Consider the following 13,200-nt stretch of genomic DNA (forward strand, 5'->3'; position numbering starts at 1 on the left):
GGAGATTATGACTACAATCTTAGCAGAATACATTAAAAGAGATAAACAACAGCTATGGTGGGATATTGATCTGATTTATAGGATCAATTCAGCATATGCTAGAACACACAATGTTCCAAGGGAAATCCATGTTAAATTTCTTAGAAAGACCACAAGAGATGAGGTCCTAGGAGCTCAAAGGGGGGAATCACTAAAATATAAAGACAAAGAAATAACCATTCTTAAACAGATTCCGAAGAAAGTAAGAGCTAAGAGGAAGAAATATTCCTCTTTAGCAAAAAAATTATATAATAAAGGAGTCTAAATAACCATTTAGATGGTTATTGCCAGAAGGTATGCTGATTTTCTGGGAGGGCAGCAGAATTAGAATTAATACAGTTGTGGAGGCGGAGGCTGTCATTAAAAAACACAATGCCCTCCTAGACGAAACAGGGGACAGTACCCAAGATATGAAAGAGGGAGGGGCCGAGGCTCTGCCAGCAGATAGGGGGGAGGGTGCAACACTGAGAAGACTCAGGTCACAAAAATGAGCTGAAACATTATTGCAATTGTTATAATGTAATTGTTGGAAGTGATACAAAAAATGATTGAATATATTGATGATTTAATGTAAAACCAAAAGCTGCCAATGATTATTCAAATTTTGATGTTTTCCTTTTTTTCTTTGTAAAAGTTGCGAGACTTGGGGGGATTACCACCTTCCGCATGATGTAGCTGTCAAAAATTTTTATACTTATTTACCCCTTTTCCTTAAAACATTTGTAAAAACCAATAAAAAAATTTTCAAAAAAAAAAAGAACTGGAATCAAACTTGGTGATATCATGATTGACTAGATTTTTTATGACCACTCACAGAACTTAAATTATTCTTTCAATTAAAACATCAGGCTTTGGTCCATATGACAACTAAAAGCAGCTATAAAGTCTCCTGAGATATTTGAGCTTTACTGTTCATTGCCAAGATTAAAAGCTTCTTGCAAAAAAAGGGCTGGATTAGGTAGGGTTTTTTCTCCTCCAACTGATCCTTAAATTGACTTAATGACTGCAGTGGTTAATTATCAATCACCACCAAAAAGGTTGTAAAATCAGGTTACTGGCCCAATTTACTGGCATGATTTATGACCATAATTGGCAGGCTCCATCATGGTGATAGCTTGAGAACTAGTTGTAAATCTCTTGTAAATCTCGTCAAACCAAAGCCTAGACCAGGGGTGTCCAACTCAAGGCCCGCGGGTCAGATCCGGCTTACGGGGTGCTTAGATCTGGCCCATGGGCCCCCCTGGAAACAATGAAGGACTGACTCACGGTGTCTCTGCCAGCAATCATGGAGCTGAGGAGGGCCACATGCAGCCCCCCTGGGCCCCGCTTTCTACCACAATGGCCTCCTGCAGCCCTCTGTCAGCAAAAACAGCGCTTGAGGAGGCTGTGCACAACCCCACTGGGCCCCACTGTCAGCCACAACAGCCTTCTGCAGCCCTCTGAAAGCGAAAACAGGGCCGGGGGTGTTGGGGTGTGGACACAACCTCCCCAAGCTCCATTTTTGCTGGCAGAGGGCTAGCAAAACAAACTAAAAGCAAAACAAAACAAAAGGAGAAATGTTTCCCCTTTCACATTTGAGCATCCAAGATGGGACAAGAAAGGAGTAAGGGAAAGAGGAAAGGCAAAGAAAAAATGGGAAGATGGGAAGAGAGCAAGGAAGGAAAAAGAAGGGAAGAGGGGAAGGAAGAAGAAAGGAGAATGAAGAGGGAAGGAAAAAGAAGGGAGGAAGGAAGGAAGGAAGGAAGGAAGGAAGGAAGGAAGGAAGGAAGGAAGGAAGGAAGGAAGGAAGGAAGGAAATTATAATGAGAGGGAGGGTCTGGGGGAAGTCCTGCCTTAGCACTTGACCACCACAGGTGCCCCTGACTCAAGTGATGCTGAACTGGCCACAACCACTCTGGTCACACACACCCAATGCCCCTCCTCCCCCGAGATCAAACACAATCCTGATGCGGCCTTCAATGAAATCGAATTTGACACCCCTGGCCTAAACACTAACTCTGAGTTTAGCTGTAAGCATTGCTAGTATAAATTACCTGCAAGGTCAATGAACAGATCACTTTGGAAAGTTGGCTGAGATATTCTAAGATTGTTCACATTCATGAACAGACACACAGAAATCCCTGGAGACTGTCAAACTATTTAGAGTTATGGGATAGATCAGATTTCCTCAGCTTGCAACATTCAAATATGCTGCTGACTAGAGGCCAGTCATTCACTGCTCTCCTACCTCATAAACCTGCATGTACAAGTTTAAATCCCTTAGATCTCTCTTTTTCATTAAATTTCACTTAAAGCTAAAACTGGATCTGGAAAAAAAAAGCATTCAGCAGAGGCTCATATTTTATGGGTAAGGAATTAAAGCTTGAAATGTTTAGTAGAGCTCAGCTATTGAACAGGCAGTTCAATATTTGTAAATCAATTACTTGAGAAATTCTCAAAGACCAGTTAAAAATTCAAACATAAATTCTCATATCCATGTTCATTTTTTATTTTTAAAGCTAAAACACAAAACAAAAAATAAGAAGCAAATTAACAACCATCCAATGCCAACAACAGAAACAAAAAAAGATATGTATCCCAAAAAAGAACAAATAATGAATACATCATTGACATTAACACTGAATATAAAAAGTCCACCTTGGTTGAATTCTAACAAATATATTAAAAATCTGACGTACCGTATTCTCTTCGGCTCACATAACAAGTCTACATGTAGTTATAACTTTCCTATCTACATTATATTTGATGAAAATACTTTATTACATAAAAAGTTGTCCCTGATGTGAAAATCTATTTGTCTAGCAATCAAATGACCAATCTCTGTTCAGTGTCTGTGTGTCTGTGTGTGTACATCAAATTAAACAATCAACAGATAATCTCAAAATAAAACTAATCTTCAAATTCCTCTGCTAACAATCAGTTGTTGTATTGTATACAGAGAAAATCCACAAATCACTTCCAATCTCTTATAAACTTATCTAATCCATTGTCTATAATCAGTGCATAAATCCTTATATTTTACATAATTTGTTTACATTATACAGTTTACAATGTTTGTTTTTTCCCCATTTTCCGGTTATTGTTTTCCCCCTTTATTGAATAAATAAAGCAAAAAAAGCAATTTTCATGAAGATACTTTATTTAGGTGAATGGCTTCATTTTAGTTAAACTATCACTCAAAAACTGGGCTTGGGAAACCTAGAACTAATATAAAATTCAAGTAGCAAGGTATTCATTGAACAAGGCAGTTGAAAAAAGAAGAGAGGGAGAATGGTACTATTGAGAGACTTTTGTTTTCCTAATCCCAAGTAATTATCATAAATACAAGATAGTGTTAATATATCTAGGTATATTGGTCTTTAATACTAAACTGTATAGGTAATCCTCAAGTTACTACCATACCTTCAGTGATCAATTCAAAGATACAATGGCACTAAAAAATGTGACTTATGAATATTTTTCACACTTAGGACTGTTACAGCAGCCCTGCGATAATCACATGATCAAAATTTAGATGCTTGGCAATTGGCTGTTGTGACTGTTGCAGTATCCCGTTTTTTGCAACCTTCTGACAAGCAAAGTCAGTGCGGAAGCCAGATTCACTTAATTGTGTTACTAACAGCGGCAATCATTCCCTTAACAGCTGTGGCAAGAAAGGTCAGAAAATGGGACAAAACACACTTAACAACCATCTTGATATTTGGGCTCAATTCTGGGCATAAATCAATGACAATCTCTAATGTGCATTATGTGTAGAGATTCTCAGTCATCCAAATCATGGTTGTCCCAAAGGTGCTTTTTCAGGAGGCAACAGGACTTTCCATTCCCCACTATCCTGTCAGAAGCTTCTTGGGTGGAAAGCAAAACATCTTCAAAGAAAAAGCACGAAAGTCCCGTTGCCTCCTGAAAAAGCACCATGACAACCAGGACCTGGATGACTGAGAATCTCTACAGACTTTTACCCATACAATTTGGGATGAACACTCTTTGAATGATGTGGGAATAGGAATGGATTTCCAGAGAAAACAAATTGCAGACTACAAGAACCAGGAGCACTACTCAAGTGACCCCCAAGGACACAGATAAACCTCTAAGTACTTCAAGGACCCGCTAAAAGGATGCAAATAACTAGCTGTCTGCAAGGAATATAAATCCTTCCATTCCCCACTATCCTGTCAGAGCTGAAGAAGCGTCTGGGATGAGAAGCCAAACGTCTTCAAACAAAAAAACAAGGCAGTCCAGTTGTGTCCTCAAAAAGCACATTTGGGCCATAATTTGTGTTGCTTCTTTCTGGTTTACTGAGAATAAGAGTCCATTGACTAAACCTTAATAATGTCCAAATCTAGACTTCCATGAAACCTGGATTACCACTATATGTCACACCAGCTTCAGAGTGAAATTCAGTGGGAGGTATCTACTTTAAACGTGTCTAAACCCGCATTCGATGCAGGAGAATCGGGTACTTTGGATTTGACCATTAAATGGCTTTTTCTGCCATCTCTATTGCGTTGCCAACATTCAGATGTTTCAATTGAGAGCTGAAAGGTCATTTTCACAGCCGCTTCAGGACTCACGTCACTCGCGATTGAAACCTATTCAGATTATCTAATCTGGCTATTTCTTTATTTGCCAACCTCATCACAACAGGAATTGAAGCAAGCAAGCAGCAAACCAGTCCTTACATGGGAGCCAGCTCTTCCGCTTCCTCCCTCTTACTTCCCCCGCCTATGGATCCGCAGCTGCGATCGCGGAGTGGGGGGAGGTGAGAAAAATCACCTGCCCTTGCACCTGCATTTTCTAGTCCAGCTCTACCTATCAGGGCTCCGCCCGCAGACATCCTGGAGCCAAGCCATGTCTTCTCTGGAGCTCTTGGGACCGTACCATTGAAGGAAAGGCTTACTCGAGAAGAGATTCTACTGGAATCCAGCTTGACAGGAAACCAGAATCAGGCCCAGATTCACCTATTTCCCAACAGAAGCTGCGAAGGTTCCGCGGACGCCTTTTTCGCGCGGACGAATTTGAGAGGACCGCGCTCCCTCCCTACTTCCTTTCTGCCTTTAGAACGAAAAAGGTGAAGGGAGCAGCCCTGCCTTCACCTCTCCGGGGTGACACCTAGCCATGATTTCGTCAGCGGGGAAATTCAAACGTTTTGCATAAGCTTGGCTGAGCCCGGCCTCCGCCCGCCCCCGGATCCGGAGGCTATAAAATGGGAAGGTGCGCCGAGCGTAGCAGAAGAGTAGCGCTTTCCTTCGACGGCGAGCAGAAACCAGGCGGCAATCCTTTACATCGCGTAAAAAACTGCCCGCCATCAAAGACAGCCTGCTCTGTGACAGTGGACAAATGGCTAGTTGCAGCTCTCAGAGCCTCGGAGGCGCCCTGCTCTTCTTAGGTAAGCTGCCCTTCCTTCTTTTCCCTCCAGCCGCTGACCAACGACGTGAATGCCCCCGCCCGGTGCAAACGAAAGGCAGGATAGCTTACACTGCTTTCGATCTTATCATGTCTTTATTGCCTCTTTGGCTAGTCATTGCCAGTCACTTAACTCCTCACCGGTGACGTAGGTAATTTTTTTAGATGAAAGAGAACCCACTTTTAACACTGGTACATTTAAAGCTGCCCTAGTCGCAAACTGGGAACAGTACACAGTTAATTCCATGGGGATGTGGCAAGTAGAGATGTTGCTGAGGCAAAGTTGTGTTGTAGTTAAATACAAGGGGTGCCATGTCCTAAGAGTGCTTATTGGTCATTCCATTTTAAGAATTTCCTGCTGCTGCTACGCAATGATTTTGTTATAGAAGTAGAAAAAATGTTAGTTGTACAGTGTCATTGTTTTTGGGGTGATAGGATGGATACTTCTGGCTGGATGCAAGGAAGAGAAACATATCCTCGAGGATCCAGATGCTGTATTTTACAGACTTGACACAGAAGATTATTGCAGTTTCAACCAAATTTAATTTTTTTAATGCTGAATTTTTGGAGAGTGCAAAGATAAGATAATACCTTTTCAAGATCTCTTTGCCATGGTCCTCGAAAGTTAAAGTGTGGGTAAATATTGAGTTTCATATAGCTGGTCCTTCTTCCGCAACCCAGAATAACAGAATTGGAAGGGGTTCAGACAAATGGTTATCCAAACTCTTCTTTAAAACTTCCAGTGTTGAAGCATTCACAAATCTGGAGGCAAGTTGTTCCACTGATTAATTGTTCTGTCAGGAAATTTCTCCTTAGTTTTAAGTTATTTCTCTCCTTGATTAGTTTCCACCTATTGCTTCTTGTCCTGTCCTCAGGTACTTTGGAGAATGACTCCCACTTTTTTGTGGCAATCCCTGAGATATTGGAACACTGCTATCATGTCCTTCTCTTGTCCTATTCATCAAACTAGACATACCCAGTTCCTGCAACAATTCTTTATATGTTTTAGCCTCCAGTCCCTAATCATCCTTGTTGCTCTTCTCTGCACTTTTTCTAGAGTCTCAAAAACCTCTCCAAAAGAAGAAATGATAGATTACATTGTTCGGGAGAGGAGAGGAACTAATCACCAAATTGCACAACAGCTAATTTCCATGAGGGAAATTCAGTTCATGAATTTAAATGTCAACTTAATTAATTCAGCCATCCCTTTTCCTTACGTAGGCTTGGAAAGTTGAAAATATCAAATGAAACCCTGATTTCCCAATTCTCTTCAGAATTAAAACTATAGGTTAGCCTTCTGATAAGTAGCTCCTTCCAAGGTGGATAAAATGTGGACTTGGATTGTTGGGGGCAATATGCTGACTCTGTAAACCGCTTAGAGGGAAATGTAAAGCACAGTAAAGTGGCATTTAAATCTAAGTACTACTGCTATTTAAGCTTTGCTGAATAGTGTTAAAAATTGAGTTTATCCAGTCCATTAAAAGTCAGAGGTTGCGTTGATACATTACGTTAAGCCAAGTATTTATGACCTAAAGAACCTGGCACCTCATACAATATTCAATAGTTCAGAGTACAGCTTCCAGAAATTCTCCCAAGAATTATTCATTTCTAACTTTGATAATAAACTTATTAAATAAAAAGGACCAATGCAATTTTATTTCATTTTAATTAAAATTGAATGCAAGCTCTCAAGATAATATCTTTATTAGTTTAACTCATCAGTCATAGAAATTTCAGCAACTTTGTGATCCTTTGCTATAGTACAACATAAATTAAAGAAGTGATGAAATTAGCAAGAATTGTGTTCAGGTATTAGAAGTGCAAATTGCCTAAATCAACACTTTTACTCTTTGATTAAAATATTTGTTAACTGAGCTGTTCAGTGGGTCAAGACTGTCACTTTCTGCATATTTTCTGCACTTTGAGAAAATTCTGCGCTTTTCTCAAAGAAATGCAGCCACTAATTTCATCTCCTAATTATAGATCAGGTCTTTCATCTGCCCAAACCCATCTCAACAGGAGGTGCTCAATTTGTTGTTGTTGTTTTTTTCCAGGATATGTAGTTTCTTCACCATCTTATCCATTACGCAACATTCTGACCCAACACTTGAATGTAGGCAGTAGGAAAAGGGAAACTTGATGATAAAAGGAGTGCTGCTAAACATATTATTCAACTACTGGAAATATTTTTGGTACATCTGATAGCAATTATGGACCACTGGCATAAATTGGAGAACTTTGTTCTGCATAGTCTGTTCATGAAAGACACTGTTTAGGCAACAGAATTCTTCTTAAAAACTGCCTTCTGGCTACAGTTTCCAAACCAGTTTCAGCTGTACCTTGAACTTTGAAACTACATAGTTTAGAATTGCTAGGGCCAAGGAGAAGGATTCAAAATTTTAACTGCAAGGTTGAATCAATAGTTTTTCTTCTCAGTGTTCAAGAATGTGATATTCTCCTTGTTTGCACCATAAATTTTATTATGAGTCTAGAAATGGGGCAACTCCTTCTTTAACCTGAGATTTTCCTTAAATTAGGACTACTGTGTGGTGGCTGGAAATTTGTAGATGGCACATTATGTTATGTCAGCCTTTGAGGCGAAGTAAAGTGGCATAAAACAGTGAACTGTTCATTGACATGACACAATGGAAACTTTTCATGATGACACGGAAACTTTTTCTGGAAGTGTCTTAAAGCTGTTTTTCTTTTTTAGGATGGCACCTAGTTCAAACCACTCTTAGTACAACAGTAATTCCGTTATGTGACATCAATAAGACTGAAAACTGTGTAACTACTGTAGGTAAGTCATATTATTCTCTAGTATTCAGTACAATATCAGGACATCATCCAGATAATGAATAAAATAAATGAGTACTCCCAGTATCCTTAAGAGTTGGCATTTCTTCTGCTTCTTGACACTTTTGCACCCATCATAGTCACATCTCCTTTCTGTCAGAATTAATACTGCATTTCCTTGAAAATGAGAATTGTTTCTGAGTCTTGTTTCTGTTACATGTTCCACTCTAAAGTGCCAGGGATACAGATGGATGGCATTAAATACACATTATTATTTTACTGTAGACTGCTTAAAAGCATCTTTAAGCATTTTAAAGGCACTTTTGTGAATTCTTAGTCATTTTCCATTCCAATCCATTTTCCAATAGCCTTTTCAGGAAATGCTTCAGATGCATTGTGTTCTAAATGGCAAACAGTATGAAATGACCACATCAAATCTGGAAGCCCTTGTAATATCCAGATATTGAAAGCAAAGGGTTTTTTTATGCACTCAAAACAATTTTTAATAAGCCAACAACTCATCTTTCTGACAAGTAATTATTGTTGTTTTTCTAATGAGTAATACCATTTTGATTTTCTTTTAAAAAGAGACATCTTGAAATAGTAGAAAAATATTTTATATTTTTTAGAAACCTACCTTTTCAGCTTTGTTACAATCCTATGAAATAAGTTAGATTGAGAAAAAGCATCCATCTGGACTGTATATATTCCCAGCTGAGCCTGGATTTTCCCAGACCTAATTCTAAAGATCTTACCCACTTTGCCATCTAGCCTTCACCTTCTGCCAATCCATGTTAAGGAAGAGGAAGTTTTATCCTTAACATGAAAAATAAATTGACTCTAGAGATTAGGGAGACCAAAGTGAACATGCAGAAGATGCATTACACCAAGTTAAAGGAGGAATCCATTTTGCCCAGGATGGTTGACACCATAACTTTCAAGAGTAGTAGAGTCATCCTACCTGCATGTCTTTGATCCTTGAAAAAAGCCATGTCTTCACAGACAATAATGTAGGTTAGCTTTTATTTTTGTACGTCTTTACTGTCATTCAAACAGGAACTGCTGTACCTATAACTCAGGTGGGAAGAGAGGCAGAATGCAAGCCAGAATGGCGAAGTTACTGTTTCAATGGAATTTGCAGATACTCAGAGACTTTGGACCGATATTACTGCAGGTAAAAGAGATGCTGAAAAGTAAAGGGCGGAAATGATGGTGATAACAATAAATAATGACGATAATGCTTAGCTTTTTAAGTAAGCACACTTTTTTAAAGCTGCTGCTCCTGTCCCTCTGCTTTGAAGACACAGAAATTTAGGAACTATTTTTCTTACCTCCATATCCCTCTAGAAGCTTGCTGTTAAACAGAAACTGGAACAGAATTAATCAAAGTTTTGATCACATTCTAGCTTGATATTGAGCTTTCTCCTCCCTGCTTGAAATAATTATTGCATAGAAAGTGTAGAAACTTTTGAAACTGTCAATAATTTTGATTAATGATTATATGTCGTTGAATTGGCATTGACTCTTAGTGTCCACACAGATTGATTTTCTCTATTCAACCTTATCTTCTCTGCTCAATCTGATTTTTTTCAACACTTCTAACCCTAACTCTAACTATCTAGATAGAAACAACAAGAATCCTAGAATACTTCAAAACTAGCCACAGTCATCTGTTTTATTGTGCTTTATCTTGTTAGTTGGGAAATAAAATCTATCTTTGTGCATGGATTCTAACATTGCTCGCCCTTTGATTTAGGAAAAAACATCTTATAACTGCTTATATTAGATAATATTTCTGAATATTGAAAAATACCACAGCTTTATTAAGCATATGGCCCTGAGAATCATTACTGGGACTGGACTGGATTTTTTTCCCTTGCCTCTGGATGTCATTTTAGGCTATAAGGACTCAGCCAAAGGCAGGGAAGTGAGTCACATGTTAAGAGCTTGTTTCAGGAGCTGCTAAATTGTCATCATCTTGGGGTTGTTGTTGTTTTGGGGTTTTTTGGCAAATCGCACACACATCAAACTGGCAATAATGCCGGCAGCAACCTACTCCTGGCCCCAGGGTGCCAGACTACGTAGTTAGGGAACTGCTAGGGGTGATGTGAAATGAGAAAGGTTGGCAAACTGTGTCTTAAAAGAATTTTGGGGATCGTAATTTGTTGCGAACACCAATAAATCTGTTCCCTTTCCCAAAAGTTTACTCCTTCAGATTCTCTATTAAAAAGAAGTTTCTATAATGTAGTACTTTGGTGGATACTTTGAAATAGTACTTCATTGTTCACTATGGTATCAGCTTACAATTTCTTTGATACTAACAAAAACCGGTATGCCTACTATTGACTTTTTCCTGTCTCTCTTAGGTGTAAGGAAGGCTGGATTGGTGAACGATGTAGCCATTCAAATCTGAATCCGGTCATAAAACCCCTGAGCAATGAATACTTGGCATTTACTATCCTTGTGTGTCTATTTTTCTTCAGTGCAATTTTATTATCAATATACTTTTACCGAAGGTAAGCAACACTTCTAGAGATGGGATGGTAAACATTCCACAGCTTCTATTTAATGGTAATTCAAATACAAAGCTATGCTGTTGCATTTCTTTTTGTATTTTCAGATATATACAAACTCTTCAAAGTGAATTTAGCAAACACACAAACACATACATAAGGATCTGAAATTGGGAATAAAGAACATTTTATCTGAAAAAATCTGCATATCAAAAAGCTATCAAAGGGACAGAAGGGTTTTTTTAATGCATTTTAAGAATCTAATCTGATCTCATTTGCAGAATGTCATGACAGTATTAAAAATTTTGTTTCCATTCCTGGAGCTTATTCAGATCACTTATATATGCACAATTCCTTACTGTTTTTAAATATGCCCTTTTGTAAAATTCAAGTAAAGCATCTGTGCATGGTGTGAAAAGAGATTTTGATATAATTATGAAATTGACCACAGTGATAATTTTTTACAAATTCAAAATGTTACAGCATAGGCCTTCATGCCTTAATTTGCTAAAACGTAACTTTTGAAATCCTCTAATTAGAAAATAAGAGAAAGAGAATTCTGGAAAAAGCAAATATTATAGAACAGGGACAGATGAGAAAATCTCATATACATATCTACACCACTGCCTTTCTCTATGCTTTTTAAACTTATTGTAACATCTTTTTAAGTTATTACCTTAGAACCTAAGTTGTACTTTGAAGAAATAAAAGAAGATAATTCCATGACCTGAAATAGATTCAACTTATTTTATGTTCTCCTAAAGATGTTCTTTCTTCTCACAGGTATCTAAAGAAGAATGAGAGACTTGCTACAAACAAAAACTATAAAGAGGTTACTACAGATACTGAAAAAGAACAGAATCTTCTTCATGTGTGAAATAAAGACTCATTCAGAATCTGTTTATTTAATAATATAAACACAAATATTTTATTAATATTTATAAATGAAAGAATTTCAAAGTTTTGATCAGAGAAGAATATATGTAGAAGCACTATTTTTATAAATATCATTTATATTTGTATTTTATTTTTTATTCAATGCTATATCTGTGGAATGTTTTAATAATGTAATTCAGTGATGTCTTGCATTCATACCTGTGAACTGTTACATGTGAATTCATGTAAAATTTATTTTATCATGATTATATTTAATGCACTACAAAATATTAAATATTGCTGTTTTCTTCAGTGGAAGAAAGGTTTCAATTGGAAAAGATTAGAAGGAATCTTCATTGGTTATAAAGATGAAATCTTACTAATCATTCTAATTGCCTGTTTCCTTAGAAATAAGAACAGAAAATGTTATATTGTAAACTTGTGCACTTATTTATTTGTTTATTAAAATATTGTTTGCTTACCCAGTCTTTGAAAGAATTGGATATTTATAAAAGTTCAACAGCACAACTAAAGTAAACACAAAAAACCAAAGCTTTCTTTAAAATATGCAATAGAATTTCCATCAAAGTTAACCCAAATAAAAATCCCAGCATCTATCAATTATCTTAAAAATAGGTAGTGTTCTAAATACAGATAGTACAATAAAAATGAGGAAATAAATCATTTTCAATGGTTTAGATCAGGGGTGTCAAAATCAATTTCATTGAGAGCCACATTACCATTTTGGTTGCCCTCAAAGGGCCAGTTGCATGTAAGATTATGACAACTCACAGCAGCCAGGTGTGTGGCTGAGTGGTCACAGCCAGGTTGCCACCACTAAGTGGGGATGGCTGGGTGGGCCGGCTCGATGCTGCTTACTCGGCGCGGCTGATTCAGGATGGCTGGGTCGGGATGGAACAAGTTGCACTGGCTACTTCAATGTGGAGACAGCTTGGTGCCTCACAAGCTCCTTGCCTCTCCAAACTGCTGGCAGCCAAGTGCGTGCGCACGCGCACACACACACATTGCATTCCACATTTGGGGACTTTTATCCACAGAGGAAGGAAAGTCCTTTCTCCCTAAGCACAGGCATGATTGGCAGTTTGCTAGTTCAGATGTGGATAAGTTTCCAAGCTTGGAATGGTATGTATTTATATGTAAGCCAAAGGAGACATTCTTCTCCCAATCTCAGACATCGCTGGCATTTCACTGTCTGGTGTCCCCACCAGCAAAGCAGGAGATGAAGGACAATGCTGCTGCATTTGGAGGTGCGGAGGAGAAAGTTTGCAGGAAGCAATTTCCTCTGAGTCCAACTTCTTCCTTGACAGATGTCTGGAGAGAAGGAAGGGGAGGCTGGCCAGGCAAAGCAGGAGGCAAAAGGTGAGGCTGCAGCATGTGGAGTCCAACTTCTGCCTTGACAGATCTCCAGAGAGCAAGAGGAGGAGGCAGGAGAGCAGCGCTTCCCAGTCCTGCAAGAGGGAAGCTGGCCCTTCTCAAAAATGAATCCCCATTTCCATGCATGGCAAGGATGCTGGCTTGTTGAGCCACATGTTGGAGAGGTTCCCACTGC

The 13,200-nt window shown here is 38.4% G+C and overlaps 1 protein-coding gene across 1 annotated transcript; it reads left to right on the top strand.

Annotated features, from left to right (window-relative positions):
• The first annotated feature begins 4,871 nt into the window (after positions 1 to 4,871).
• On the top strand, positions 4,872 to 12,111 carry LOC309381580 (proepiregulin-like). Its single transcript, XM_081932740.1, is given in 6 exon segments — positions 4,872 to 5,294; positions 5,297 to 5,428; positions 8,159 to 8,245; positions 9,298 to 9,415; positions 10,608 to 10,757; positions 11,538 to 12,111. Coding segments are annotated over 6 exon segments (630 nt in total). The 5' UTR covers positions 4,872 to 5,245; the 3' UTR covers positions 11,632 to 12,111.
• Positions 12,112 to 13,200: the final 1,089 nt, after the last annotated feature.

This window comes from Natrix helvetica, assembly GCF_964273705.1.
Source record: "Natrix helvetica genome assembly, chromosome: Z".
Lineage (NCBI taxonomy): Eukaryota > Metazoa > Chordata > Lepidosauria > Squamata > Natricidae > Natrix > Natrix helvetica.